This window comes from Chiloscyllium plagiosum, unplaced genomic scaffold (genome assembly GCF_037043375.1).
Source record: "Chiloscyllium plagiosum isolate Xiang-an unplaced genomic scaffold, Cpla_swu_hap1 HiC_scaffold_2, whole genome shotgun sequence".
Lineage (NCBI taxonomy): Eukaryota > Metazoa > Chordata > Chondrichthyes > Orectolobiformes > Hemiscylliidae > Chiloscyllium > Chiloscyllium plagiosum.
The window spans coordinates 114,581,760-114,608,413 of record NW_028270140.1 but is presented as its reverse complement, the minus strand read 5'-3'; the positions used below and the strand labels follow the sequence as shown (position 1 = coordinate 114,608,413).

At 41.5% G+C, this 26,654-nt stretch overlaps 1 protein-coding gene across 4 annotated transcripts in view; it reads right to left on the bottom strand.

The window, feature by feature from the left end:
* Nucleotides 1-26,654, bottom strand: part of LOC122559054 (uncharacterized) — a 174,684-nt gene that overhangs the window by 67,915 nt on the left and 80,115 nt on the right. For all 4 annotated transcript variants that reach the window (XM_043708275.2, XM_043708265.2, XM_087999781.1 and 1 more), the window contains 6 exons: nucleotides 26,202-26,278; nucleotides 23,672-23,754; nucleotides 12,483-12,699; nucleotides 9,449-9,666; nucleotides 3,992-4,159; nucleotides 1,875-1,952 (listed from right to left, as the gene is read on the bottom strand). In XM_043708275.2, coding sequence (XP_043564210.2) covers nucleotides 1,875-1,952; nucleotides 3,992-4,159; nucleotides 9,449-9,666; nucleotides 12,483-12,699; nucleotides 23,672-23,754; nucleotides 26,202-26,278 — 841 coding nt within the window. The remainder of the gene's footprint in view (nucleotides 1-1,874; nucleotides 1,953-3,991; nucleotides 4,160-9,448; nucleotides 9,667-12,482; nucleotides 12,700-23,671; nucleotides 23,755-26,201; nucleotides 26,279-26,654) is intronic.

Genomic DNA, 26,654 nt, shown 5'->3' with positions numbered 1-26,654 from the left:
CCCTCGGCCTCTTTGTTCTGGAATACTCCCCAAGTATATAAGTCCTACTCTGATTTGTCTTTCAAACAAAACACCTCACATTTATCTAAAGTAAACACCATCTGCCACACCTCGGCCCATTGGTCCAACTGATTAAGGTCCTGTTGTATTGTGAGAGAATCTTCTTCACTGTCCATTACACCACTAATTTTATTGTCATCTGCAAACTTACTAACCATACCTCCTATATTCACATCCAAATAATTTATATAAATGACAAGAAGCAGTGGACCCAGCGGCACGGTGGCTCAATGGGTAGCACTGCTGCCTCACAGCGCCAAAGTCTTGGGTTCAATTCCAGCCTTGGGTGACTGTCTGTGTGGAGTTTGCACATTCTCCTTGGGTCTGCGCGGGCTTCTTCCGAGTGGTCCTGCTTCCTCCCACAATCCAAAGATGTGCAGGTCATGTGAATTGGCCATGCTAAATTGCCCATAGTGTTAGGTGTATTAGTCAGAGGGAAATGTGTCTGGGTGGGTTACCCTTCGGAGGGTTGGTGTGGACTTGTTGGGCCGAAGGGCCTGTTTCCACACTGTGGGGAATCTAATCAATCCTTGCGGCACACTCCTGCTCACAGCCTCCAGTCCAAAAAACAACCCTCCACCACCACCCTCTGTCTCCAACCTCAAGACAATTTTGTATTCATTTGGCTAGCACTCCCTAGATTCCTTATGATTCAACCTTGCTAACAGTCTGCCATGCAAAACCTTGTCGAACGCCTTGTAGACAATGTCCCCCTCTCTGCCTTCGTCAATCTGCTATTTCACTTCTTCAAAAGAAACTCAATCAAATTAGTGAGGCACAATTTCCCATGCATAAAGCCATGCTGACTATCCGTAATCAGTTCCTGCCTCTCCAAATCCTGTCCCTCAGAGTCCCCTACTCATCACTGATGCCAGATCTATACTTCCCTGGGTTTTCCTTACCTCCTTTCTTCAATAATGGCACCACATTAGCCAGCCTCCAGTCTTCCAGCATCTCTGTTAACTCTACTTGCCAAAGCTATCTCATGTCCCCTTTTTGCCTTCCTGATTTTCCTCTGAGTATACATCTACTGCCTTTAAACTCCTTGAGGGATTCATTCGATTCCTGCTGTCTATACCTGCCAAATACCTCGTTCGCTTTCTTGACCAGAATCTTAATTTTTCTAGTCATCCAGCATTCCCGACACCTAACAGCCTTGCCCTTCATACTAATAGGAACATACTGCCTCTGGACTCTCATTACTCATTTTTGTAGGCCTCCCACTTTCCAACCACCTTTTAACCTGCGCATGGCTTTTCTTAATCAATTTTTGATAGTTCTTGCTTAATACTATCCAAATTGGCCTTATTCCAATTTGGATATTTAACTTTTAGATCAGGCTATCCATTTCCCTAACTATTCTAAAACTAATAGAATTACGATCACTGGCCCCAAAGTGCACCCCCTCTGACACCTCAGTCACTTGTCCTGAGGTGTCCAAGAGAAGGTCAAGTTTTACTCCTTCTCTAGTAGGGTCATCTGCAAACTCCACATGATTGTTGAATGTTATCATGAATTATTGAGTTCAATACCTCAAATGATATTCAGAATCTGCACTTGATTTTCTGGTCCAGTTAGAAAATGTCTGAGCTTTGTTCTCAATGTTTTGAAGTAGCGTTGGTGCCAAAAGCACACCATACCAATCCCTGCCAATAATATTATCTTCAATATATACAACGGCATTACTGTGGAGGCGGTGATGAAACATCTCAACATATTTCACTCAAGCATATGTTCCTTGAATTCTTTCCTGTCTCATGCTACTTCATTTATTCTGCAGGTAGAAGCCAGTTTGCTATAAAAATTCTACTTACCTGCATTCGGGGCATAATCTTATAGCTGTTCATCCTTTCAGACTCTGCCAGCTTTGGGATTTCCACACACAAAAGAACCTTTACAGAATGAGCACAAGTTCACAAATTATATTCTTCATTTTTTGATAGAATCGCTATCCCTAGTTATAGTTTTAACAACTAACAAATAGGAATGTGAATCAATGATATATCAATTAATAGTAAATGTGAAGTCACTATAGACTATAGGAACTATAAGGGTGCTCTCTCATTACAGAGTGAGGGAGAGACAACCAGTGGTGCCTTAACCAGGCCTCAGGTGAGCAGAGGGATTGAGAAAGCAGGACCTTCATGGTGACCTCAGCGTATGTGGGAACTGAACCCACATTGTTGGCATCATTCTGCATTACAAACTAGTTGCCCAGCCAACTGAGCTAATAGAATTAAATTCACTCAAGTGAGAATAACAGACAATAGCACCTTATCTCAGCCCATTTCCTCATGGATAGACTTCCTGAGGGCTTCCTTGTGGAGGTGTACCCAAGAACAGCAGTAGGTCATCTGATCCTTTGAACCTGCTCCACCATTCAATGAAAACAACAGCAAAACAAGTTAATCTTCTACCTCGGCTACACCTTCCCATAATCTCCTCATATCCATCAAGTGACTTAAAGACGAGAAGGCCACAAGAAATAGGAACAGGAATAGGCCATTCGGCCCCTTGTGCCTGCACTGCCATTCAATAGGACCATGGCTAATCTGACATTCCTCACATGTATTTTCCTGTGTTTCAACTGCAAGCCCTGTTTCTGCTACTGATTAAGAATCCATTTACCTCAGCCTTAATTATACACAAGGACTCTGTCCCCACAGATCTCTGTGGCAAGGAGTTCCAAAGACTATCAAATATCTGGGAGAAGAAAGTACTCTTCATTTCAATTTTAAACTGGTGTCCCTTAATTCTGGGACTATGCCCTCTGGTGCTAGACTCTTGCCATGAGGGGAAACATTGTCTCAGCATTTACCCTTAATTCCTCTAAATTCCAATGAGTACATACTCTTTGTGCATACAATGTATCCAATCTGTTTGTAGTACATGAAAATATATCTGAGTTTAATCGGTCTTATAATTGAGCAGACAGGGATCTCTGGGTAGATAATTCCAAACATTCACAACCCCCATGAATGCACAATACTTTTCTAAGTGCTAAATGACCAATACTTTGAAATTATTGCCTGGAGACAGCAACAGCCTCTCTGCATCTATCCATTCAAAACGTTTCAGAATCTACATTTTCTAGAGACTGCCTCTAATCATTGTGAACTCTAAGGCTAAGATTTCTCAGAATCGCTTTGAAGGGAAATCAAAATATTCCAGGGACAGAATTCCCTCCCCACAACAACAATATCTGGAATGAATGTAAGGGCCCACAAAATGTGGCACTGGAGAGCATTTAGGTTTCAGAATGCTGGTCCTGGTAGTAACAAGTATTAGGCCTGGGGACAACAGAAGAGGAAGCCAATTCTTGTCCCAATCTACTCAGTTAACATACTAAATAAGAGATTGCCCACAGCTGAACTTCAAGGGGCAGATAGATTACCCATTGCTTCAGAACAGATTAACTGAGGGAAAGTGGGTGTGCAGAGCCAGTCATGGCTGCCCTAGGATGTCATTGTTGGCAGAATGGATATTGAGTGTTTGGGGTCTTCAATGGGGTTGGCACACCCCACTCACACATCAGAGGGCAATACAGAGGTTAGCTGCACTGAGGAAAGGCTCCAGCTGTTAAATGGATCCTGGCTGTTAGATTCCAAGCCAATTAAAGGCAACGGGCATCTGGAAGTCATGGGAGAAATTAGCTGCCAAAGTTAGTGCATTTTAAGGCAGATTGTAAACCGAAACTAAAGAACTGCTGGAGATCTGAAACAAGCACAAGCAGAAATTGCTAGAGAAGCTCAGCAGACCTGGCAACATTTATGGACAGAAAACAGAGTTAACATTTCAGCTCAAAATTTTGGTAATTATTTGTTTCAGCTTTTAAACCTACTTCAATATTTAAGTATTAACTGGGAAAGTAACCGAACTTTCACAGTTAATAACTCACAGAAACCCTTAAATCGGGTCATAAAAAACATACCTTTCCATTCATGTTGACATCGAGAAACTGCGCTGGGGTATAAGTGTTCAATTCTGCAATATCTCCAACAGTCAGTTTAGCACCAGCAACTTCAAAGGCCACAAATACATCAGACACAAACTCATGGTGTTTCCATTTCATCATCAAATTTCCAGCCCATCCACCAGCCTATTTACACAAAATATAAATGTGCACACGTAAATCTCAGATAACAGTAATTGCCCTTGACCACTGGCATTACCAACTGTACTTACCACTCAATACCTGACTCAAAATTGCAAGCGAGATCAAATTGATTTCTTAAACTTTCCAGAATAAATTTTGAGAGTTCAACAGATTTTTGACCATGAACCAAAGTTGTACTTTTATTCCACCACCTCTTGCAAATAAAGTTTGGACAATTTTCAACAACATTAATCATTGGAATACCAACAAGTAGATGGATGTCCTGATTTTGAAAGAGAACGTTTTCGAGCAGGAAGTTTTATCACTCCAGCAGGAAGAAGTAGGTTTTAGCAGTAAAATTAGAGCATGTTTAGTGATAAAATTAAGAATACACATCAAAAATTCAAAAACTACTTTTCAGAAAAAAACTCAAAACATACTGAACTTAACTATTTTCTTAACGTTAAGAAAATCGAGTAAATGCAAAATTTCTAATGAGTGTCTTCATTACAGAAAACAATGAAGATGCAGCTCACTGAACTGGGGCCAAAGCTTGTTAGTAAAGTAGGCTTTACAGAAAAGTTTCCATGTCAAGATTATTTGCTATTTAAGTGTAAATTATTGGACAAAAATCCAAGCATTCAATATTCTGGCGATGACAATATGTGTAGTGTAATCATAGAACTATTTACTGTGGTTCACCAATTGCCTGCACAAACATGACAAATAAACATCAATAAAAACAGAAATTGCTGGAGAAATTCAGCAGGTCTGGCAACATCTGTGGAGAGAGGGAAAGTTAACATTTCGAGTCAGGTGTGACTCTTGATCAGAAAAAGCTTGAAACATTAACTCTTGTTCTCTGGCCACTGATGCTGCCAGATCTGCTGGATTGCTCCAAAACTTTGTTATTATTTTTTTTCTCTGAGATTTCACAGCATTTTGCTTTTATTTGAGACTTCAAGAGCACATAGTCAGGCTGCTCAAATGGCAGACATAGCAGATAAAACTTCATGCAGTCAAGAGTGGCATGTTTTTTTTCAGTTGACAGACCACAGAAAGGCAATTAACAACAAAGGATTCAGTGCATAACAGGGTGCAAGAGCAGAAAAACCTAGGGGTAATAATTATTGAAAATGGTAAGGAGCGTGAGAAAATGGCATTCAGGATATTAAGGTTTATAAACAGAGGCATAGAGTTATAAAATTCTTGTTTGGCTTCAGCTGGTGTATTTTGTCCAATTCTAGGCAACAAGATTAGGAACAATAGGTTGAAGTTTCCTGTGTTTACTTGAATGAGATTCATAGTGTCTAGTCTGCCATGGTCCATTATGGCTTTTCTGAGCAACCTTCCCTTCCTCAATGCATTAAATTTGAAACTATTCCCTTCAGAGTGCTTCTCATGGAATCATGCAGCTGAAGAGGTAGACGGGCTCACGACTACCAGGACATTGTGACATTCATGCCATTGGTACCACATTCAAAACCTAGCTGCACCCAGTTACTGCCTGTTACACTGAGATCCTGCACTGTTACCCAAAGGAAATGATCCAGAAAGGCACTTAGCAACTTGCTTCATCAAAAGCGTCAGGAATGGATGGGGTGTTTGAGGAAAGAGCACTGCTTCTTCCTACTGGCCACCAAAACAGGCCGTTCCACCAGTCTCAACCAGCCTGAATACAGATAGTAACACAGGCCAGTGCAGAGTCCCAGTGAAATGCAATGCACAGCACTGAAGGAAGAAGGTGAATGACCTTGTATTCTGCAAGACACTCTCAGGGTCAGCATTCACTCTAACTCTGCCATTATACACTCACCTTACCTTGGACTACAACTCTCAATATTATATAAATCAGCTCCAGTTGAGAGGTCCCACCCATCTCATCCTCCCAAAATGTCAACTCTTCCTGCCCTCTGTACTTTACAGGAGAAAGTGAGGTCTGCAGATGCTGGAGATCAGAGATGGAAATGTGTTGCTGGAAAAACGCAGCAGGTCAGGCAGCATCTAGGGAACAGGAGAATCGACGTTTCGGGCATTAGCCCTTCTTCAGGATTCCTGAAGAAGGGCTAATGCCCGAAACGTCGATTCTCCTGTTCCCTAGATGCTGCCTGACCTGCTGCGTTTTTCCAGCAACACATTTCCATCTCTGTACTTTACACTCAACTCACTGGGGAGACCTTATCACATTTCCTGCTCCTGAACTGCAATAACTGGTTGTTGCCATTGCTAGGTAACTGCTCCCACTCACACATTGTGAAACGGCACTGATTAAGGAAAGATTTGGAAGCTGCTTACAAAAGAGGTGAGGAGACTAATAATGAAAAGTGAATTAGTAATGAGGTGCAAGTGCATGAAATAAGGTAGTTGCCAATCATTAACATGATTCTGACCTCACTGTTTAAACCCAAGCAGAAAATCCGTATTTTTTAATCTTAATCTTGAAATTCTGACCTTTTCTTCACTTTTTCTTGTATTTTCCAAACCTTCTCACCATTGTCCATGGTGCTCAAGGGAGCAGAAAACTCTCAAACTTTGGAGAAGGCTCAGAAAAGATAGGGAATGATGGTTCCAGGGTTAAGAGATGCCGGTTATGTGGACAGATCTGTGAAGCTGGTCTTTTTACAGCAGAGAAAATTACAGAGGTTTGACAAAGGTGTTCAAAATGTGATGGTCTGGACAGAGCAGAAAGACAGAGACTATTCCCATTGGTGGAAAGTACCCAATTCTTTTTTGGAAATAACAGTGGAATTGACCAACATTGTGCTCTCAATCACTACATTCCACATCCTAAAAAAATCCTCATTGCTGGATCCAAAAGACATCAATTTAAAATCAGAAAAAGATACAGCAATGAGGAAAAAGTATATTTTTTTTAATGTAGCAAATATTTAGGATCTGGAATGCGCAGTGAATTGAGAGCGCAATGTTCGTCAATTCAACTGTTATTTCCAAAAGGGAATTGGATACTCATTTGAAAATAAAAATAAGAAAAGGTAAAAAGGAGTGTGGAACTAGCTAAGCAGCTCTTCAGAGAACCAGCAGCAGCACAACATGAATTTGCTCCCTCAGTACTATTACAATCCTGTGATTCTATTCCATAAAAATCCACTGACAGCTCAGGGAACTCCAGGCTATCGTCAGAGGAATTAAAGCTCTGGAATAGGTGTAGGGGAGTGTGTAGGGTTAGTGTTTTCAGGAATACAGCTATGAAGTCTTAAGGATGACAAGTGCAAACATGGTCCTGGGGAATGGATGGGCAAGAAATGATGTATAAGAGGATGGACTGAAGTTTATGGATTGTGAGGTCTGGATATAATTGCACAGGTTAATATGCAAGGTGAAATGATCAATGTTACACATATGGTTGGAAAACAATAATAGTAGGGGCAAAATGGGTGTAAATCAGCACCTAAACAGAAAGTCACTCAACAGTTGGCTGAAGGTTAGACGTTAGAACAGAATGTTAATTGTTGGACTGGTACTAGGCTGAAAGGAAATCAGGAGAGTAGAGAATAAAATTCTCTGCAATAAATATCCAAAGGAAAAGTGAATGTGCAGTGAGTGTCCAAAGAAACAAGGAATAGAAAGAAGGATAAATTAAAAATTTGATGAATCACTCCACTGATGAAATATGAAGCAAATGTGTTTTCAGATGTAACTATATTTGCCCCACTGGAAGAGGTCACACGCACCTCCTGTGTACTCAATACCCTCCCTCATGAGCTGCTGCCAGGAAAACAGCAAGACAAGATTGGGTTCAATCATGCCAAAGACCGCACAGAGAATAAAAAGAAAAATACAGTGCACTTCCAGAGTTTGCAATTTATTAAAGCTTTTCCAATGAAAGGGTGGAATTTGTCTGGCACTGGATCACGTATGTGCTCCTTGGACTTGGCAAAGTGAGGAGAGTTGCCACATAAAGGGCCTAAGCAGAACGTAGGAGGTTTAACTGAGTCAAGGCCAACAAAGTTAAATTTAAGGGAATGATTGAGCAGAAAGACTGTATTTTGGCAAAAGAAGGTAAAGAAACAGATTTAAAATGCTAGTGATTTGGGGAGTAATGCTTACCAGATTAGATGTTGAACTAAGTACAATTAAAGGGGATGAGGGGAGAAATGGCTGGGGGGGAAGTAGGGTTGAAGATGGTTATTTTAGTAATCCAGATCATAACAGTAGGAAGTCTGTGAGATGCAGAGTCAAGGAGAGGCACCTCACAATACAGTTGGGACACTCCATGGAAGGACATAAGGTCAGTGACTTCAAAGCAAAGAGATGGTAACATGACTGGAGATAGAAATTGAAATCACTGAAGATGAGGAGCACAGAGGTTCTGGGAAGAAAGGTGGGATGTTGGCTCAATAAATAAAAGATTTGGGGTGTTTAAAGGAGGGGAAGGCGTGGGAGTAGAAAACGGGGGATGCACAACTTCACCAATACTTTGGAAAAGGCAGTTGGCCATCGTCTAGCCAGGCTGAAAGGGCTCAGTAAAGAGAAATGCATAACCACAGCTGAGTCAACTTTGATGGAAGTACAATCACATACAACTAGGTCATAGAGGAACCTCGATTCTCCATGGACACGGACGGAGAATATTAATCGAATTCCGGATAACAGTTTAGCCAAGCATCGGGACCTTACGATCTTGTTCAGATAGTCAAAGGTCAGATAATTGAGGTTCTTCTGTATAATAAAAGACAGTTTTGTGAGTAAATAGTCATTCTGTATCAAAGTCTGGTGGGGCCAGTTATTACTGATAACTGAAGCCAACAATTGCTATAGGAAGTTGAAATCAAGCCCCTGTCAGGAAAGCCAATGAAATGGAGGCTGGAGGGCAATTAGCATTATTTCTCATCACAAGGCAACAAGAGAGAGTAGCACTCAGAGTGACTATTTAATAAGGTTGGAGTGACGTCAGAGTTATGGGCAGAAGATTTAAAGGGGTCAAGACGGCAGGGTGGGGAGAATTACAAAATGGCACGACTGGGTGACAAGAAGATGAGGAAATAGGAAACAAGGGTGTAAAGACAACACAATAGAGAAATAACTGTAATAGGCCAGGCAGAGGTAACATGGTGTACAGGCTATGAAGAACAGCTTGATGGGTCAGAAAATCAAATCATTTTCTTCCCCTTTTGTCATCAGAAATTAGAATCAAAGGTTAGCGAATTGTCTAATAAGAGATTGTCTGTGACTGCTGTGGTTCAGACCCTATTAATGACAATTAATAAGCCAAGAACATTTCTTGCAGAAACTACAATTGCTTTCTCAAAGCTAAAACAACAATAAACTTACATTTCGCACAGGCCCATTTGCAACCTTGAGCAAGTGACGAGCTATAACGTTGTAGGACAGTGATTGGTCAGAATACTGTTTCAGGTAGCCGATGAGTGAACTCAGGGTAACATTGGAAAACACCTTTAAACCATTAGGTCCCATAGTGACCTTGTAAAGATCAGGGATTCCTTTCACATCAATGAGAACTTGATAAGGTCCATCTTTCTTGTAAACTCCTATGGAAAGATGACATATTTGTTTTTAAATCTTTGAAATTATTTGTACTGTCAAGGGCAAGAGATCTTTAAAATACAAAAAGGTTATTGACCAGATCTGACCACCCTCAAATATATCATGAACGTAGCCTAGACCCTAGCTTTTTCTTATTTTAAAGGTAAATGTCAGGTGCTGTGTTCCAGACGCATTTCCAGATGCAAGGTCAAACTACTCTGCTCAGCAAAACGTAATTTATTCAAACACTAAAGTTAATATACAACAAACGAAAGAAGAACTTGGCATAACACAACTACTGGAAAACTTAACAGAATAATAGACATAGTAACTATTGCTAATTAACGGTGCCAATACAGTAACACACCCTTGGCAAAAAGGCAAACTCAGAAAACTGATTTTGTCTCACATGTAATCCAGCAGCCTAGGAAGAGAATCCCTTTTGGTCATAATCAAGAGAGGGGAAAAAAATAGCTTCCACCTCTTCGAGACCTCAGCAGCAACTGATCCTGAAGAAACTAAAAACCTAAAATCCCTGGTTCGTGGCTCGGAGTTTGACCACACCCACTCAGGCTGCTTTTATCGTTGCAACTTTTGAAAAAAAAAAACGCCCAAGGCTTCACAAGCTGTTTATCATCTCAAAGACCGCTCAGCACCTGTCCCCCAATCTCTCCCTAAAAGAAACCAGCACAAAATACACCTCTTAAAGCCATAGCATTATTACAGAAGGACAAAAATCTTTGCATCCTCTGGCAGATCATCACCCTCTCCCCCTTGCCGAAGAGAATAGGACTACATACACTTATAAATCTCTAAATTAGTTCAGTTAAAGCCTTCCAACTTGGTTTAATGTAAAGTGGAACATGGCCAAGGAGATAACCTTTACCTTCAGCACTTTTGAGAGCTGTCCAATCTCGTGAATTCGATCACATATTGCACCTGCTTCCAACTCTAAGATGTATCCTTGTAAGTACTGCCACTAATGTATCAATATGTTAAAGACATATGTTACCTTGATTGCAGGTAAATTAGCAGGATCAGGATCAACATTTACCATCTTCAAATGTCAGGCCCAAAAATGGGCCTTACTTTAGACAATACATGCCAACAAAGGTATTGTTAAATGAAGACAGGAAGTTTTTAAATTAGCTGTCTCTTGTGACAAGAACTACAAGCCAGGTAGGACCAAGCTCCAGAACAAATTTTTTTGTTTCAACTTTGGCTTTGACTACGCCCGGCACCCATCTCACATTCAGCAAAAAATAAATTTCTGCATTTTTGGCACTGAAATTGATATCTGATAACGTTGCTGTGCTTGCACTTCTTGACCTGAGTGCATGTTTCTTTCCTGTTCATTTCACCTCCATTGGCTGCATCTCACACAAACAGTTTGTGTTCCCAGATAACTTGTACCAATCAATATAGTGACAACACTGCCCACAATTCCTCATATTCCGAAAGCCACGCCACAACAAGGTCACAGTAGAAGATATTTACTGAAAATAGTTAAAGGAAACAAAACAAATCAGAACTGGTAGAAAGTAAATCGCATTGACAAAACATGAACTGAATGTACTTTGCTCTATTACACACACAATGGCTGAGATTAGGCAGGATGATCTTGGGGCTAAGAAAACCAAGTCATTCGCCCATTAGATATATGGCCTTGAGTAAACTGATTCCAATTTACTGTGGTGTGGGGGGGGGGAGGCACAGGAAGAGTCTCATAGTTGCGTCACCCACTGGAGGCTAGATGTCAATAAAGTTCAATGAGCCACTCTGAGGCAGTTATCCTGGAAGCCACCAGGAATTAAGAATGAATCTTGGAATTAATGGGTTTTTGGATGGGTCCACTGTGTGTCACAGTCAGATTTATCTATGTTGCGATGGGGATGTCCCTCTTTGACACTCAGTGCCTAATGGAGAGAGTCAGGATATGGTAACAGGTAGGTGATTTGCCACAGGAAGTTACCCCTCCTCCTTAAATGTTCTCACATTTGGCCCCTTCCTCCCTCCTCCTCGCTCCTGCCAACCTCCCCACCTGTCCTGCCTCAGATGTATTCAGTTATGCTGTGAAGATTCCTGTTGAAAGCCTCTGAGTGTTATCGACAGTAAGAAAACGGTCAAAGTGCAGCTAAGAAGGTACCAGATCTTGCGGTTTGGATTTCCACTCTCCTATTATTTCAATGACGGGCTGAATACCCAACTGCATTTTTAAAAAAAATGTCATTGTGTTGAAGTAAAGAGAAATTAGACCCCCAAATCCTTCTCCAATCACTTTGGAGGGAGCTCCCATCATTGGATCGAAATTCTGCCTATTTTGTCAGGAAGGCAGCAAGGACAGCTGTGACATAAAAAGACTGGCAAGCTTTTCCAATTAAATCTTCCATTCAAAGCATCTCACACTTTCGCATTTTGATCAGTAATAATTTATGCACAAGGTATATCTACTGGTCAAATTTACACTGCGGTGAAAATGGTGCCAGATTCATACTCTGAAGCTTTGTCGAATTATCCGACGGACTCAGACAGGTAGTAGTGCCATAAATGGTGAAAACCCTTCAGGTTGTAAACAAATTGATAAAGGGTCTGACAGCAACTGTTGAACTTAGTGAGGCTGAATCGCCATTTCCTTGTTGGCAGAGAAAATGTCAACCATTTCATTTAAAAAATGTGTACAGTTGATGAAGAAGCTGTTGTTGATATTACATCTGTACTGTACCATACACATAGCCCTCCGTTTAGGTGGAAAAGACTATCATGATTCTGTGAACAGATGGAACTTTGCAATCTATTTCACAATTTCCTTCACCTTCATTACCTTTGGCAGTGTCTCCATGTACAAGTTTGACAGTTTCACTCGAGTGCTCCTGCATTAATAGATATAGCTGAGTTAGTTCTGTTGGCTGGTACCATTTGAGACCATCCTTTGAGAAAAGCATGCTGGTGGTGCCCTCTGCTGGACTAGTGGAAGATGCAATTTCACCCAAGGAGCTCCGAGTACAAGGTCTCCTTATCTTGGTACAGCTCATCAAATCCTTTGGGCAAAAATGAACACAAATTAGAAACATATTTGAACACTATAAGCTGATCAATACCTAAAATGTTAAAAACTGTAAAGTAAGTCCAATAAAATATGGATCATGCCATTCAAGTTGCTACAGTTCATTGGAGCAAATAATGTGCCCACGCATTCTCCTATTTGTTTAAGATGTCATAGTGCAATTTGAGAACAGGATTTGCTAGCCATGCTATTGCTAATCAACCAATACTTATTAAAATAGATTAATTTGTCATGTCATGTGGGCAGCACGGTGGCACAGTGGTTAGCACTGCTGCCTCACAGCGCCAGAGACCCGGGTTCATTTCCCGCCTCAGGCGACGGTCTGTGTTGGAGTTTGCACATTCTCCCTGTGTCTGCGTGGGTTTCCTCCCACAGTCCAAAAATGTGCAGCTTAGGTGAATTGGCCATGCTAAATTGCCCGTAGTGTTAGGTGTAGGGGAGTGGGTCTGGGTGGGTGCGCTTCAGCGGGTCAGTGTGGACTTGTTGGGCCGAAGGGCCTGTTTTCACACTGTAAGTAATCTAAGTAACGTCTACTACATTTTTAACACTATGTTTATTTCTTCATGGATTGTGGGTATCACTGACCAGGCCAATATAAATTGCCTTCCATAGGTTACCCTGAGAAGATGGAGGCAAATTGCTTTCTTGAACTGCTGAAGCCCTTGAGGTATAGCTACACTTAGGATAAGGAAGTTTATAATGGCAGCAAAAGAAAGGCAGTATATTTCCAAGTTATGATAGTGCATGGTTTGGAGAAAAACTTGTAGGTGGTGGCATCCGCATACAAAGCTACACTTGTCCTACTAAGTGGTAGAGATCATGAGTTTCTAGGGTTTTGGTAAAGAATGTTGGTGATTTACTGCAGTGCATCGTGTAGATAATGCATGCTGCTGCTGATGCGTTAGTGGTGAATTTTGAAGATAATGGGTACAGTACCAATTACACAAGCTGCTTTGCTCTGGATGGTGTTGAGCTTTTGAGAATTCTTGGAGCTGCACTCATTCAGGGAAGTGGACAATATTCCTGATTTCTGCCGTGTAAATGATACAGGAGCGGAGTTAATTAGTGCAGAAGTTCTAGCCTCTAACCTGCTAGTATAGCCACAACATCTATACAGTTGGTCAGTTCAGTTTCTATGTGATGATAAACCCCAGGATATTGATAGTGAGGGATTCAGAGATGTTATTACCATTGAACATTTAGAGCAGTCAGTTAGATTCTCTCTCATTGGAAATGGCCATTATTTGCAATTGCGTGGCATATGTGATGACACAATGACTTTGTGAGGTGTACTTTGTCCTGGTTTCTTTATGAAGAGAGGTTGAGACAGAGGTAGCGAGCAGTCTGTTCCAAGCCAATCAAGTAAGCAGTTTGTGAGGCTTTGGATTTTATTTTTAATGTCGGAACAATAGAAGCAGCCTGAATGGGTGGGGTTAAGCTCCCACAGAATCTAGATTTTAGTTTAACTTTATGTAGCTGTTGGGAGTTAGGAATCTGCTGCACATCCTTCCCTGCCACAGCAAAATGCTCAAGTTCTTTCTTGACGTTCTTTCCTCCTAGACTGGAGAATTACACGTGAGTGAAGTTATTCCAATTCTTCTTTTGTTTGTATTTTAACCACTGTGTAAGAATAAGGTGTGTCTTGCTTCAGGCCTGGTAGGTTGACCAAATTGCATTTAAAAATAAGCAAAGTTGGGGTCTAAAATATCCTCAAAATATATTTTGAAGAGGTTTGGTCTGGTTCATGTTGCACACATGTTATTTGCCACTTCTCAACCAAGCCTGGATACTGCTCAGGTCTTGCTGCATTTGGACAGGGAAGGCATCAGTGTTTGAGCAGTTGCAAAAAGTGCTGAACATTGCACAATCATGGGTGAACATCTGACCTTATGATAAAGCAAATATTAATGATGAAGCAGCTAAAAATGGTTAGGTGTGGGATATTACTCTGAGACATTCCTGCAGTGATGTCCTGAGGGGACTGACCTCTGACAAGAACCATCTTCCTTTGTGCATGACTCCAACCAGTGGATGGTTTTCCCTGATGCCCAATTATTGTTATATTGTTGATGCTCCTTGATTCCACAATTGGCCAAATGATGCTTTGATGTCAAGGACTGTACAAAGACTATCAAGTACTGCACAGCTGAAACACTACCTCCCTACTTTTATATTCAATTGGCTTTACGACATATAAAATTCCATAAGCTCGACTAATTACTTGCTGCACCTGCACATAAACTTTTTGCAACTCATTAACTTAGACATTCAGATCCATTTGCATCCCAGAGCTCTGGGAATTCTCACCATTTAGATAATATGCTTCCTTTTTATTCTTCCTACCAAGATGGATAATTCGACACGTAACCATTATACTCCATTTGCCGCATCTTTGTTCATTCAGTTAACCTGTATGCTTTTGTTTTAGCCTCTGCATGTCTTCTTCACAACTCACTTTCCTACCTTTCTTTGCACCATCAATAAATTTGGCAACAATACTCTTCATCCCTGCATCTAAGTAATTTATAGCAACAATTAAAAGTGGGTGTCCCAGTACCGAACTCTGTGGCACACCACTCTTTTCATCCTGCCAATCTGGAAATGATCAACTTATGCCACTCTGCTTTCTGTTGGCCGGTGAATCTTTATCACACCAATGTGCTATCCCCTGCGCATACAGGTCTTATTTTCCACAATAGCCTCTGATAAAGCATCTTATCAAATGCTTTCTGGAAATCTATATACAGTACATCCACTGATTCCCCTTTATCCACAGCATGTGTTACCTCCTCAAAGAATTCCAACAGATTGGACACCATTGCAAAATTACTTTGACCCTGCCTGATTATCATGAATTTATTCAAGGGCCCTGCTATCATTTCTTTAAGAGTAACTTTTAACATTTTCCCATGACAGATGTTGAGTTACCTATCCTGTAGTTTCCTACTTTCTGTCTCCCTCCTTTTTTTTTTAAACAGAGGAATTATATTTGCTCTATTCCTATTAATGGGATTGTCTGCAAATTGGGGGAGCTTGGAAAATTAAACCAAAATTATCAACTATCTCACCAGTCATTTCTTTAACAGCCTGGGATGAAGCCCATCAGAACCCAGCCACTTGTTCACCCACAGCTCCAACAATTTAGTGAATAATTCTCTGGTGATTATCTCTCTGCCTCAATGAATTGGAATGTAGGTCATCCCCTTCACTTACTATTCAGCTATTGATACTTTACTCACACTGTCTAACACTTCTGATCACCCGCAGAGACTTATTATTTAGTGTATCAATACTCCACTCACACCATTTATGTGATCTTTTGATCTCTCTGCCTGTTGACCTCTTTGTCTATAAATTCTGTGCCTGTATGCTTTTCTCCACTTCACCGGGTAAAGGGACAGCGCACAGAAAGCTTGTGATTTCAAATAACCTGGCATCATATGACTTCTGACCCTGCAGTCCTTGGCATTGCAGTTGCTAGCTTTTAGCCAATTTGCTACATCCCCTGTGGTATTAAGAAATGGTGGAATACACTGGATACTGCAAATATATTGATCCTTGACAACATACTGGCAGTGGAGGGTCAAGAGTGTGGTGCTGGAAAAGCACAGCAGGTCAGATAGTTTCCAAGGAGCAGGAGAATCAATGTTTTAGGCAGAAGTCCTTCATCAGGAATCTGGCAGTGGTAATGAAGGTTCCTGCTCCAGGACTGGCCGCACTCCAAGCCAACCTAGTCCAGCACAATGTCAATGTGAAGACACTCTTAGCCAGCAGTGACCTGTAACATATTTGGATTTTACATTCAATTGGAGGTAGAGAGTCTGAAACTTTTATTTCACAAATGTAAATAAGGAGAATTACGAGGGCATAAAAGCAAAGCTGGTAGAGTGATCTGGCAAATTATCTGAAAGATCAATACAGATATTGGCAGATATTTAAGGGGATATTTCAGAATACACGGAATAGATACATGAAAACAATGAAGAAAAATATTAGCAGACGGACCTACCAGCTGTCATTGACTAAAAATGTTACAGATCCTATCAGGCTAAAAAGAAACGTCCAAAGACAAGTGGCAGGTCAGATGATTTGACAGAATATTAAAAAAAGCAAAGAAAAAGTGAGGTGAATTGGCCAAGCTAAATTGCCCATAGTGATCAGGGATGTGTGTGTTAGGTGCATTAGTCAGGGGAAATGTAGAATAATAGGGCAGGGGAATGGGTCTGGGTGGGATACTGAGAGTTGGTGTGGTCTTGTTGGACCAAATGGCCTGTTTCCACATTGTAGGGATTCTATAATACAATAGAAAAAATGAGGGAATTACGGTATAAAGGAAATTGAGCCAGAAATATAGAAACAGATTGTAGGAATCTATATAAATATTTCAAGAGTGAACAAATTTTTTATAGAAAGAGAGTAGAGAATTAATAGTAGAAAATACGGAAATGACAGATGAGTTGAATTCGGATCTTGCATTGGTCTTTACTATAAAGAACACATGTAACATTCCAGAAGCAAGGAACTTTGGAATAATTCAGGGCTTATCAAGCAGAGGAGATCTGTGTCTTCTTAAATCCCCAGAATGAGTGCAATGAGGTCTCCAAGAGAGCAGAAGCCCACCATCTTCAAAGACTTCAGATCAAATACCATCAGAGATACACGCCATGTTGTATTTCGTCCCAGTTAATAACTGCATTCTGCATCTGCTATTATCCTTATCCTGGAAACTTTAATAACCCCTGCTGAGCCCTCCCCCTTTAACTTTTTCCATAATTTTCTACTTAACTGAATATCTCCCATTATTTAGTTTAAAGTCAGAAGCGAGATTGATGAATTTCCACTTGTTTGGATGAGTACAGCTATAACAGTATATAGAAGCTCAGCACCATCCAGAGCAAACTAACTTGCTTTACTGCCTCCCCAACCATTACACATCCATTCCCCCATCAACAATACACATTGGCAGCAGCTTACTTTACCTATAAGATGCATTGATCAAGATTCCTAGAGCAGCATTTGCAAATCTATTGCCAAAGGACAGGGCATCAGACTCATAGGAACACCATGAACTGCAAGTTCCTCTTCAAGTCATATACATACTGAACAAAATAATTCTTCTTTCACTATCACTAGGTCATTATTCTGGAGTGCCCTCCCTAACAGGAGTGTGGGTATTACTAGCTGTTCAAGAGGGGGTTTGCCCCCATCATTTCCAGGGTAATGGTGTTGCAAGTAAGTGTATTGCCAATGAAATGATGGGCTTTTACTCGAAACGTCGATTTTCCTGCTCCACGGATGCTGCCTGAACTGCTGTGCTTTTCCAGCACCACTCTAATTTAGAATCTGGTTTCCAGCATCTGCAGTCATTGTTTTTACCTTGCTGATTTAAACCCTACTGCGAATCCTCTTGCAAGGATGCCTGCCTTGAAGAAGTTTTCCTCCTCTCTCTACAAGAATCTCAGGGAGTCCCTCTCCCACTGCAACTCCCAGGTCATTTCCTCTGCCCTGAAGCTTTACAACCATGTACTCTATGCTACTTTCTCTCCAGCCGCACCCTCCTCTCATTTATCTCTCCACCCTGCAGGCACTCTGCCTCTATTCCTGATGAAGGGCTTTTGCCCGAAACGTCGATTTTCCTGCCCATCGGATGCTGCCTGAACTGCTGTGCTTTTCCAGCACCACTCTAATCTAGTATCCGGTTTCCAGCATCTGCAGCCCTTGTTTTTACCCTGCCAATGAAATGAAACAAACCCTGCCAACTACCTGCCTGTCATCAGAATCAGGTGGATGCAGATACAGTTACAACATCTAAAAGACATTTGGATAAGTACATGAATAGGAAAGGTTTGGAGAGATGTGGGCCAAATGCAGGCTGGTGGGACTAGGTTAATTTAGGAACATGGTCAGCGTGGACTGGTTGGACCAAAGGGTCTATTTCCATACTATATGACTCTATGAGGACCATTCCTCTTCTTATTTTATGTACTAATGACCTGGTTCTGAGTAAAGGGCATACAGTTTCAAAGTTTAAGGAGCTACCACAGGAACAATGAGATGAACAGTTGCCTCTTTGGTCTCTCTGCATTTGCTGTAATGATACCATTGCAATCATTTTCTAACCTGTAATTACATGTCACTAAATCATAAATATCAGGTTGACATCCAATTTAGTGGGGCTATCACCAATGTGTAAAGCAGAAAGCAAATCTAAATAAGTGCACATTCTTCGATGTCTCTAAACAAAAGGGGAAATATGCCATACTCAGCAATCAGAATGCAGAGCATTGAGGATGCTTGAATCAATCCATAAGTAAGTAATTTGGGGCCAGAGGTAGCAGAAACAGATGAGATGTAAGCTATCAATGGAAAAACAAATGGATGCAGGTTTTACACTATTTTTTGAAGAGTCAGGTCTTTCTGACATACTTTAATAGTCTTGCATAGATCAAAATATTGGAATATCTTACCTGATAACATTTCAGGAGCACCATTACCAAAGACACTGATGCAGATGAAGAAGGCAGCTTACTAACACTCTCCCGAAGGGACAACTATAAGAAAGTATAGTCTCCTACCCTGGAAGGTTTGAAGTCAGGTCATTTAATTTGGTGAGACAATCCAGTACAAGTACCCTGCTGCCTTCCCACCTCCACCCAATTAAGTCAGAAGGCTAGAAGCCTCAAGGACAGCCCTCCTGCCCAAGTACTAACTAAGGCCCATGTTTAACGTCCACTTAAAAGCCTCATCCTGTCACTGCTAGTATGTAACCTGCCGTGGGTGGTAGAGTCCTAAGTGGGGAACCACACACTGTTTGAAAGGCACTCAGTGCCTGACTGAGGAACCCAGCAGAAAACCAGTCCTCCTTTGTCCTTTGTTCAGACCTTCTCTTCCACCTGGCCTACATCCCCTCCTCACACCCTCACTCTGTCCTCACTCGATCTTTAGGTTTGTTGATCCGAGGTCAGTGAGGGGTAGACTGTTGGCAGCAGCCATTCCTCCTGCTGTCCCTGGCGGGTCAAGGAAGTCACTTGACTCAGGATGGCCACCACTCTCACGAGGCAGGATTTCCACCTCTGGGATTCTACTTCCTGCAGAAGCATTAGTCAGTAAAGTTCCGATAAGGGTTTAATTCCTGCACAGCTGCCCCAACTGAGTGACTCGGTGCACCTGTCAGTTCTCCAGCAGGACAGCAAATCCCCTATCGCCAACATTACATCCACCTCCACGTGTGGCAACAAGGGTGACACTTCCATCAGTTCCCGCATACACAGAATGATTATTTAAAAAGCAATGTGTCAGCCATGGAATCATCTGCGGCTTTATCAGAAAGATTCACAGAGTCAGCAGGAGTAGAATCTGTGTGAGTAGAGTGGAATAACCACAAAGGAGAAAAAGACCCTTATGTGAGTTACACACAGGCCTCCTCGCGGGAGTCGGGATGGCGGGGGGGAGAAAATACATCAGGATATAGAAAAGGCAAGTAAGAAAGGCACTATTACAATAATCACGTGGGACTTCAGTATAAAGGTGGACTGGGAAAATCAGGCTCGTATTGGATCTCAAGAAAAGGAATGTCGACACTATGATCTTTTGGAGCAACTAGGGGTAGAGTCCACTGGGGGACAGGCGATTCTGGATTTGGTGATGAGTAATGAGGTAGACTTGATGAGAGTTAAGGAATCCCTAAGGGGCAGTGACCATAATGTACATTAGAATTCACCCTGCAGTTTGAAACCGAGAAGACTGAATCAGATGTAATAGCATTTCAATTGAGAAAAGGCATGGGGGTGGAGATGGCCATAGTTGATTGGAAGGTGAGCCTAGCAGGAAAGATGGTGGAACAGCAATGGCAGGAGTTTCTGCAGGTAATTCAGGAGGCCCAGCAGATTTAGGAAAAAGAAGCAGACAAGGGAGAGCAGTCAGAGAGAGCATAAAAGCAAAATAAAAAGCATGTAATGCAGTGATGGTTAGTGGGAAGCCAGAGGACTGGAAAGCCTTTAAAACCAAGCAAGAATAACTTAAAAAGCAATAAGTGGGTAGGGGGAACAAGATGAAATTAGAGAGTAAGTCATCTAGTAATTTCAAAGTTTGCAAAATGAGGCAGGAGTGGATATTAGACTGCTGAAAAATGAGGTTGGAGAAATAATAATGGGGAACAAAGAAATGTCAGATGAACTGAACAGGTACCTTCCATCTGTTTTCACACTGTAAGACACCAGCGGCATTCCAGAACTTCAAGAGAATCAGAGGGCAGAGGTGAGCGTAGTGATCCTCACCAAGGAGAAGATGCTGGGGAAGCTGAAAGGTCTGAAGGTGGATACATCACCCAGACCAGATGGACTACAATCCAAGGTTACAATTATAGAATCATACAACATGCAAATAGACCCTTTGGTCCAACTAGTCCATGCCAACCATATTCCCAAACAAAACTGGTCACACCTGCTTGCATTTGCCCCACATCCCTCCAAACCTTTCCTATTCATGTACATATCCGAACATCTTTAAAATGTTGTAAGTGTACCTGCATCCACCACTTCCTCTAGCAGTTCATTCCACACACGAACCACTCTGTGTAAAAATGCTGCCCCAATGTCCTTTCTCCTTTCATCTTCAAAATATGCCCCCAAGTTTTGAACTCCCCCACCTTAGGGTAAAAACCCTTGCTATTCACCTCTTCTATGCCCCTCATGATTTTATAACCCTCGATAAGGTCACCCCTCAACCTCCTATGCTCCATTGAAAATTGTCCCAGCCTATCCAGTCTATTTTTATAACTCAAACATTCCATTCCTGGCAACATCCTGGTGAATCTTTTCTGAACCCTCTCCAGTTTAATATTATCCTTTCTATATCTCTGACAGAGATAGCTGTTGAGATTATAAAGGTATTAGTGGTAATTTTTTAGGACTCACTAGAGTCAAGGAAGATCCCAGAGGACTGGAAAATGACAAATGTAACATCCCTGTTAAAGAAGGGATGGAGGCAGAAGACAGGAAACTATAAGTCGGTTCGCCTGACCTCGGTTGTTGGTAAGATTTGAGACCATTATTAAGGTTGAGATTGCAGAGTACTTGGAAGTACATGGTAAAACAGGGTGGAGTCAGCACGGCTTCAACAGGGGAGGTCGTGCCTGACACATCTAATAAGAACTCCTTGGAGGAGTAGAGTCGAGGAGTCATAGGGATGTACAGAATGGAAACAGACCCTTCGGTCCAAATCGTCCACGCTGACCAGATATCCCAACCCAATCTAGTCCCACTTGCCAGCACCCGGCCCATATCCCTCCAAACCCTTCCTATTCATATACCCATCCAAATGCCTCTTAAAACAAATAAGTTAGACAAACGAGAGCCAGTCGCTGTGATTTATTTGGAATTTTTTAAGAGGTCTTTGACAAAATGCTGCACAGGAGGCTGCTAAATAAGATATGAGCCCATTATGGTCAGAGCAAAGTACTGACATGGACAAAGGATTGGCTGACTGGCAGAAAGCAGAGAGTGAATAAAAATGAATTATTTTCAGGATGGCAACCAGTGACTAGTGGGGTTCTACAGGGGTCAGTGTTGGGACAAACTAATCACATTATACATTAAATATCCGAATGAGTACACTGAGGGGTTTGTTGCTAAGTTTGCAGATCATACAGGATAGGTAGAGATACAGGTAGCATTGAGGAGGCAGGGAGCCTGCAGAAGGACTTGGACAGGCAAGGGGAAAGGGCAAAGAAGTGACAGATTATACACAACGTGGGAAAGTGTGAGGGTATGCAATTTGCTGGAAGAATACAGACGTACACTATTTTCTAAATCAGGAAAGGCTTCAGCGATTTGAAGCACAAAAGGAATTTGAAGTCCCAAACCAGAATTCTCTTCAGGTGAACATGCAGGTTCAGTTGGCGGTTAGGAAGTCAATTGCAATGTTAACATTCATTTCAAGAGGGCTAGGATACAAGAGCAGAGATGCACTGCTGAGGCTGTGTAAGGCTCTGGTCAGAACACATTTGGAATATTGTGAGCACTTTTAGACCCCATACCTAAGGAAGGAAATGCTGGCATTGGAGAGGGTCCAGAGGAGGTTTACAAGAATGATCCCAGGGATGAAGGGTTTGAGGAGTGGTTGAGGACTCTGGGTCTGTACTTGATGGGGGTTTAAAAGGATGAGGGAGCTGCCTGAATCAAACTTACAGAATACTAAGAGGCCTGGATACAGTGGATGTGATGATGATGTTTCCAACAGTAGGAAAGAGTAGGACCCAAAGGCACAGTGTCAGAAAGAAGGGACCACCCTTTAAAACTGAGCTGAGGAGCAATTTCTTCAGCCAGAGGGTTGTTAATAGAATAGAAACCCAACAGTGTGGAAACAGGACATTTTGCCCATCTGATCACACCAACCCTCTGAACAGCATCCCACCTACACCCATCCCCCTACCCTATATTTACCATGGCTAACCCAACCTAGCCTGCACATCCCTGAACACTACAGGCAATTCAGCATGGTCAATCTACCTAACCTGCACATCTTTGGACGGTGGGAAGAAACCAGAGCACCCAGAGGAAACTCACACAGATACAGGGAGAAGGTGCAAACTCCACACAGACAGTCACCCAAAGGTGGAATGGAACCCAGGTCCCTGCAGAACTAACAATTAGCAACCATGCCGCCCTTAATCTGTGGAACACATTGCTGCAGAAGGCTGTGGAAGCTAAGTCATTGAATGTATTTAAGACAGAGATAGATATGCTCTTGATTGGTAAGGAGATCAAGGATTACAAGGAGAAGGTAGGAGAATGGGATTGAGAAACAAATCTGCCATGGTATAATGGTGGAGCAGACTCGATGAGCAGAATGGTCTGCTCCTATATCTTATGGCCAACGTAACACTTGAATACAATTTCACTATCAACAACAAACTGAATTTTAAACTATAACAGTTACATTTTTACCTCTATATCAATAAAGGAACCTCTCAGCTTTGTGTCTGTACTCTTGACAAAAGACTTCATGGCATCCAAAATAGATCGATAGCCTGGATTGATCAGACAGAAAACGACGAGTCAGCAAACAGAATTAGTAAGGTATTTCCTGCATATTTGATTATCGTGTTTTTGTTTTCAATTTAATACAAGGGTAAGAACATTATTCATAAGTTAAAATTAAAAAGTCAACTTGATCCAAACCTAAAAGTGGCATTTCTGTCTGCACCTTTTTAGTTTTCCACTGATAACTAACATTTCACCTGTTGCCGTCTTTTTTGAGTCAAAATCATTCATCCTTCATTGTTTGATTCAAGCCACCTGGGTGACCTGCAGTGCAGCCACTAGGTATTCAGCTTTGTAATTATTAAGAGGTCTTCATTCATTTCTTTTTGACAGTAACAACAGCAGCTTTCATTTAATGGCCAAATGTAATAAAATGTCTCAAAACACTTCACATGAGCAATAAGTTAAGAAATAGTAACAACAATAGACTAAATAGTCCACCCATGCTGCTGTGCTATTTAATATGATCATCATTATCAGGCTTCAACTCCTTTTCCTCCGTACGTTTTAGTCTATTTGACATCAAGACTGCATTTAACTATTGAGTTGGAGTCATATCTGGCACAAAGTTAGAAGGTTGCCAGATGTTAGAGATCATTCATCTCAACTCTAAGACATCACTTCAGGAGTTCTTCAGGGTAGCCCAACATCTCCATCTGCTGCAACAATGATCCTCCTTCCATCATAAGGTCAGAAGTGGGGAGGTTTGTAGATCATTGCACAACCGTTCAGCACCATTTACAATTTCCCAGATGCTGGAGCTGTCTGCATCCATTTGCAGCAAGACCTTGACAAAATCCAGTTCTGAGCTGTCAAATGGCGAGTAAATTCCGGGCAATGACTATCTCCAACAAAAGAGAATTTAACATTACCACTTGACATTACTGCCCATTGCTATCATTGACTCCCCCACTCTGAACATCCTGGGAGCCACAATTGACCAGAAACTGAATTGGATTAGTTATCAAAATACTATGGCTATAAGAGCAGGTCAGAGGCTGGGAATTCTGCTGCAAGTAACCCATCTCCTGACTCTGTCCATTGTCCATAAGGCACAAATCAGTCCACTTACCTGAGTGAGTGCAGCTCCCAAGCAGCTCCCTTGATTGGCACAAGATCTACAAAACATTCGTTCCTTCCACCTCCAGAGGCAGTAGCAGCAGTGTGCACCATTTACAAGATTCACTGCAACAATTCACCTTCGAAGCACCTTACAAACCCACAACCACTGCCATCAAAAGGATAAAGGCAGCAGACAGCCGAGAACACCACATCCTGCAAGTTCCCCTCCAAGCAACTCATTATCCTGACTTGGAAATATGTCATCATTTCTTCAATGTCTTTGGCTCAAAATCTTGGCACACCCTCTCTAATAGCACTGTGGAACTAAATATCCGAAATGGATTGTAGTAGTTCAAAAAGACAGCTCACCTCTATCATAACAAGGGCAACTAGGAATAGGCAATCAGCAAAGCAACATTCCACAAATACATTAAAACAACTTGTCAATCGATCTTCAATTCCCCAACTAGCTAACTCTTCCCGCATACCAATTCAATTGACTGTTTAATTTTAAGGATCTTGTTTCTGATTGGCTCTGTTCTTCTCAAAGTTATATCAGTATTATTCTGAGACATGCAAACTTACCCCATGAGCATTTTCTAACTCCCGCTATTTTTAATCTTTACCCATACTGATCCCAGTAATACTCTGAGCCAAAGTCTGGTGTGAATGGGAAGCAGACAGGAAGCTCTCTACTGGTTGGAGTCATATGTAGTACAAAGGAAGATGGTCTTGGTTGCTGGAGCTCAATTTCTCAGTCCCAGAACTGCAGAAATTCCTCAGGATGGAGACCCAAATATCGGTAGTTGCTTCTTAAATGACCTTTGCTTCATCAAAAAGTCAGTTGGCTCTCTGATGATTGTATAATGTTCAGCACAATTCCCAATTCGCCTGATACTGATATACCTCAAGAATTGGATAACATTCAATGAATAAGTAACATTCACACCACACAAGTGCCAGACAATGACTAGCTCAAACAGTAAAGAGTCAAACCTATCTGCATGACACTCATGGTATTACCAATGCTGAATCCTTCCATTAACTATCTTGAGAATTTACCACTGACCGGGAACTAAACTGGACCAGCGGATTAAATTCCACTGGAGGAAAAAGGCTGGGAATTCTGTGGCACAGAATTCACCTTCCAATTCCCCAAAGCCTGTCCACCTACACGCAGGAGTATGATCAAATACCAGCAGAGATAGTAGATATGGACAAGGCCATCATGCATTAAAAGGCCTTTGAGGTAAAGCATTCAATAATGAATAAAAAAGGACAGAGAGGTGAATCGATCTCTTGTAATTCTCTGAAACTATTTCAAGATGTCACATAATTGTCTAAATTATTGCTAATTGATAAAACTACAAACCTGTACATCTGCAGACATTGCCATCAAAGTTATCCTCCACGTCCTGAAAGCTAGGACTTGGTTTGTTTTTCAGAAGCCTGTGGAAGAAGGAATTGACAGGTCACAGATGTCAAAACCTCAGATCTAAAATCAAAGGATCAATTCATATTTGCATTTTTATTCAATGCCTGTCTTCATTAATCCAGAGTCTTGCTGGAGTTTGATTCCCAAACTGCCAGTAGTTTTATTTAAATTAACCCAATTTGCTTCATGAAAGAATCAATAAGTGTTCGTATGCTGGAAAAACGTATGTGACCATTGTATATTTGGGCTTCCTGGTATTGTCATCTGAATGTAACCATGGAGTTTCTATTAAGGCCTGGTAAGTTCAGCTATTAATAGGGCTAGGATTAGCACAAGCAATGAATAAAACATGCTGCATTACAGGCTAATTTGCTGCCATCACAACTGCAG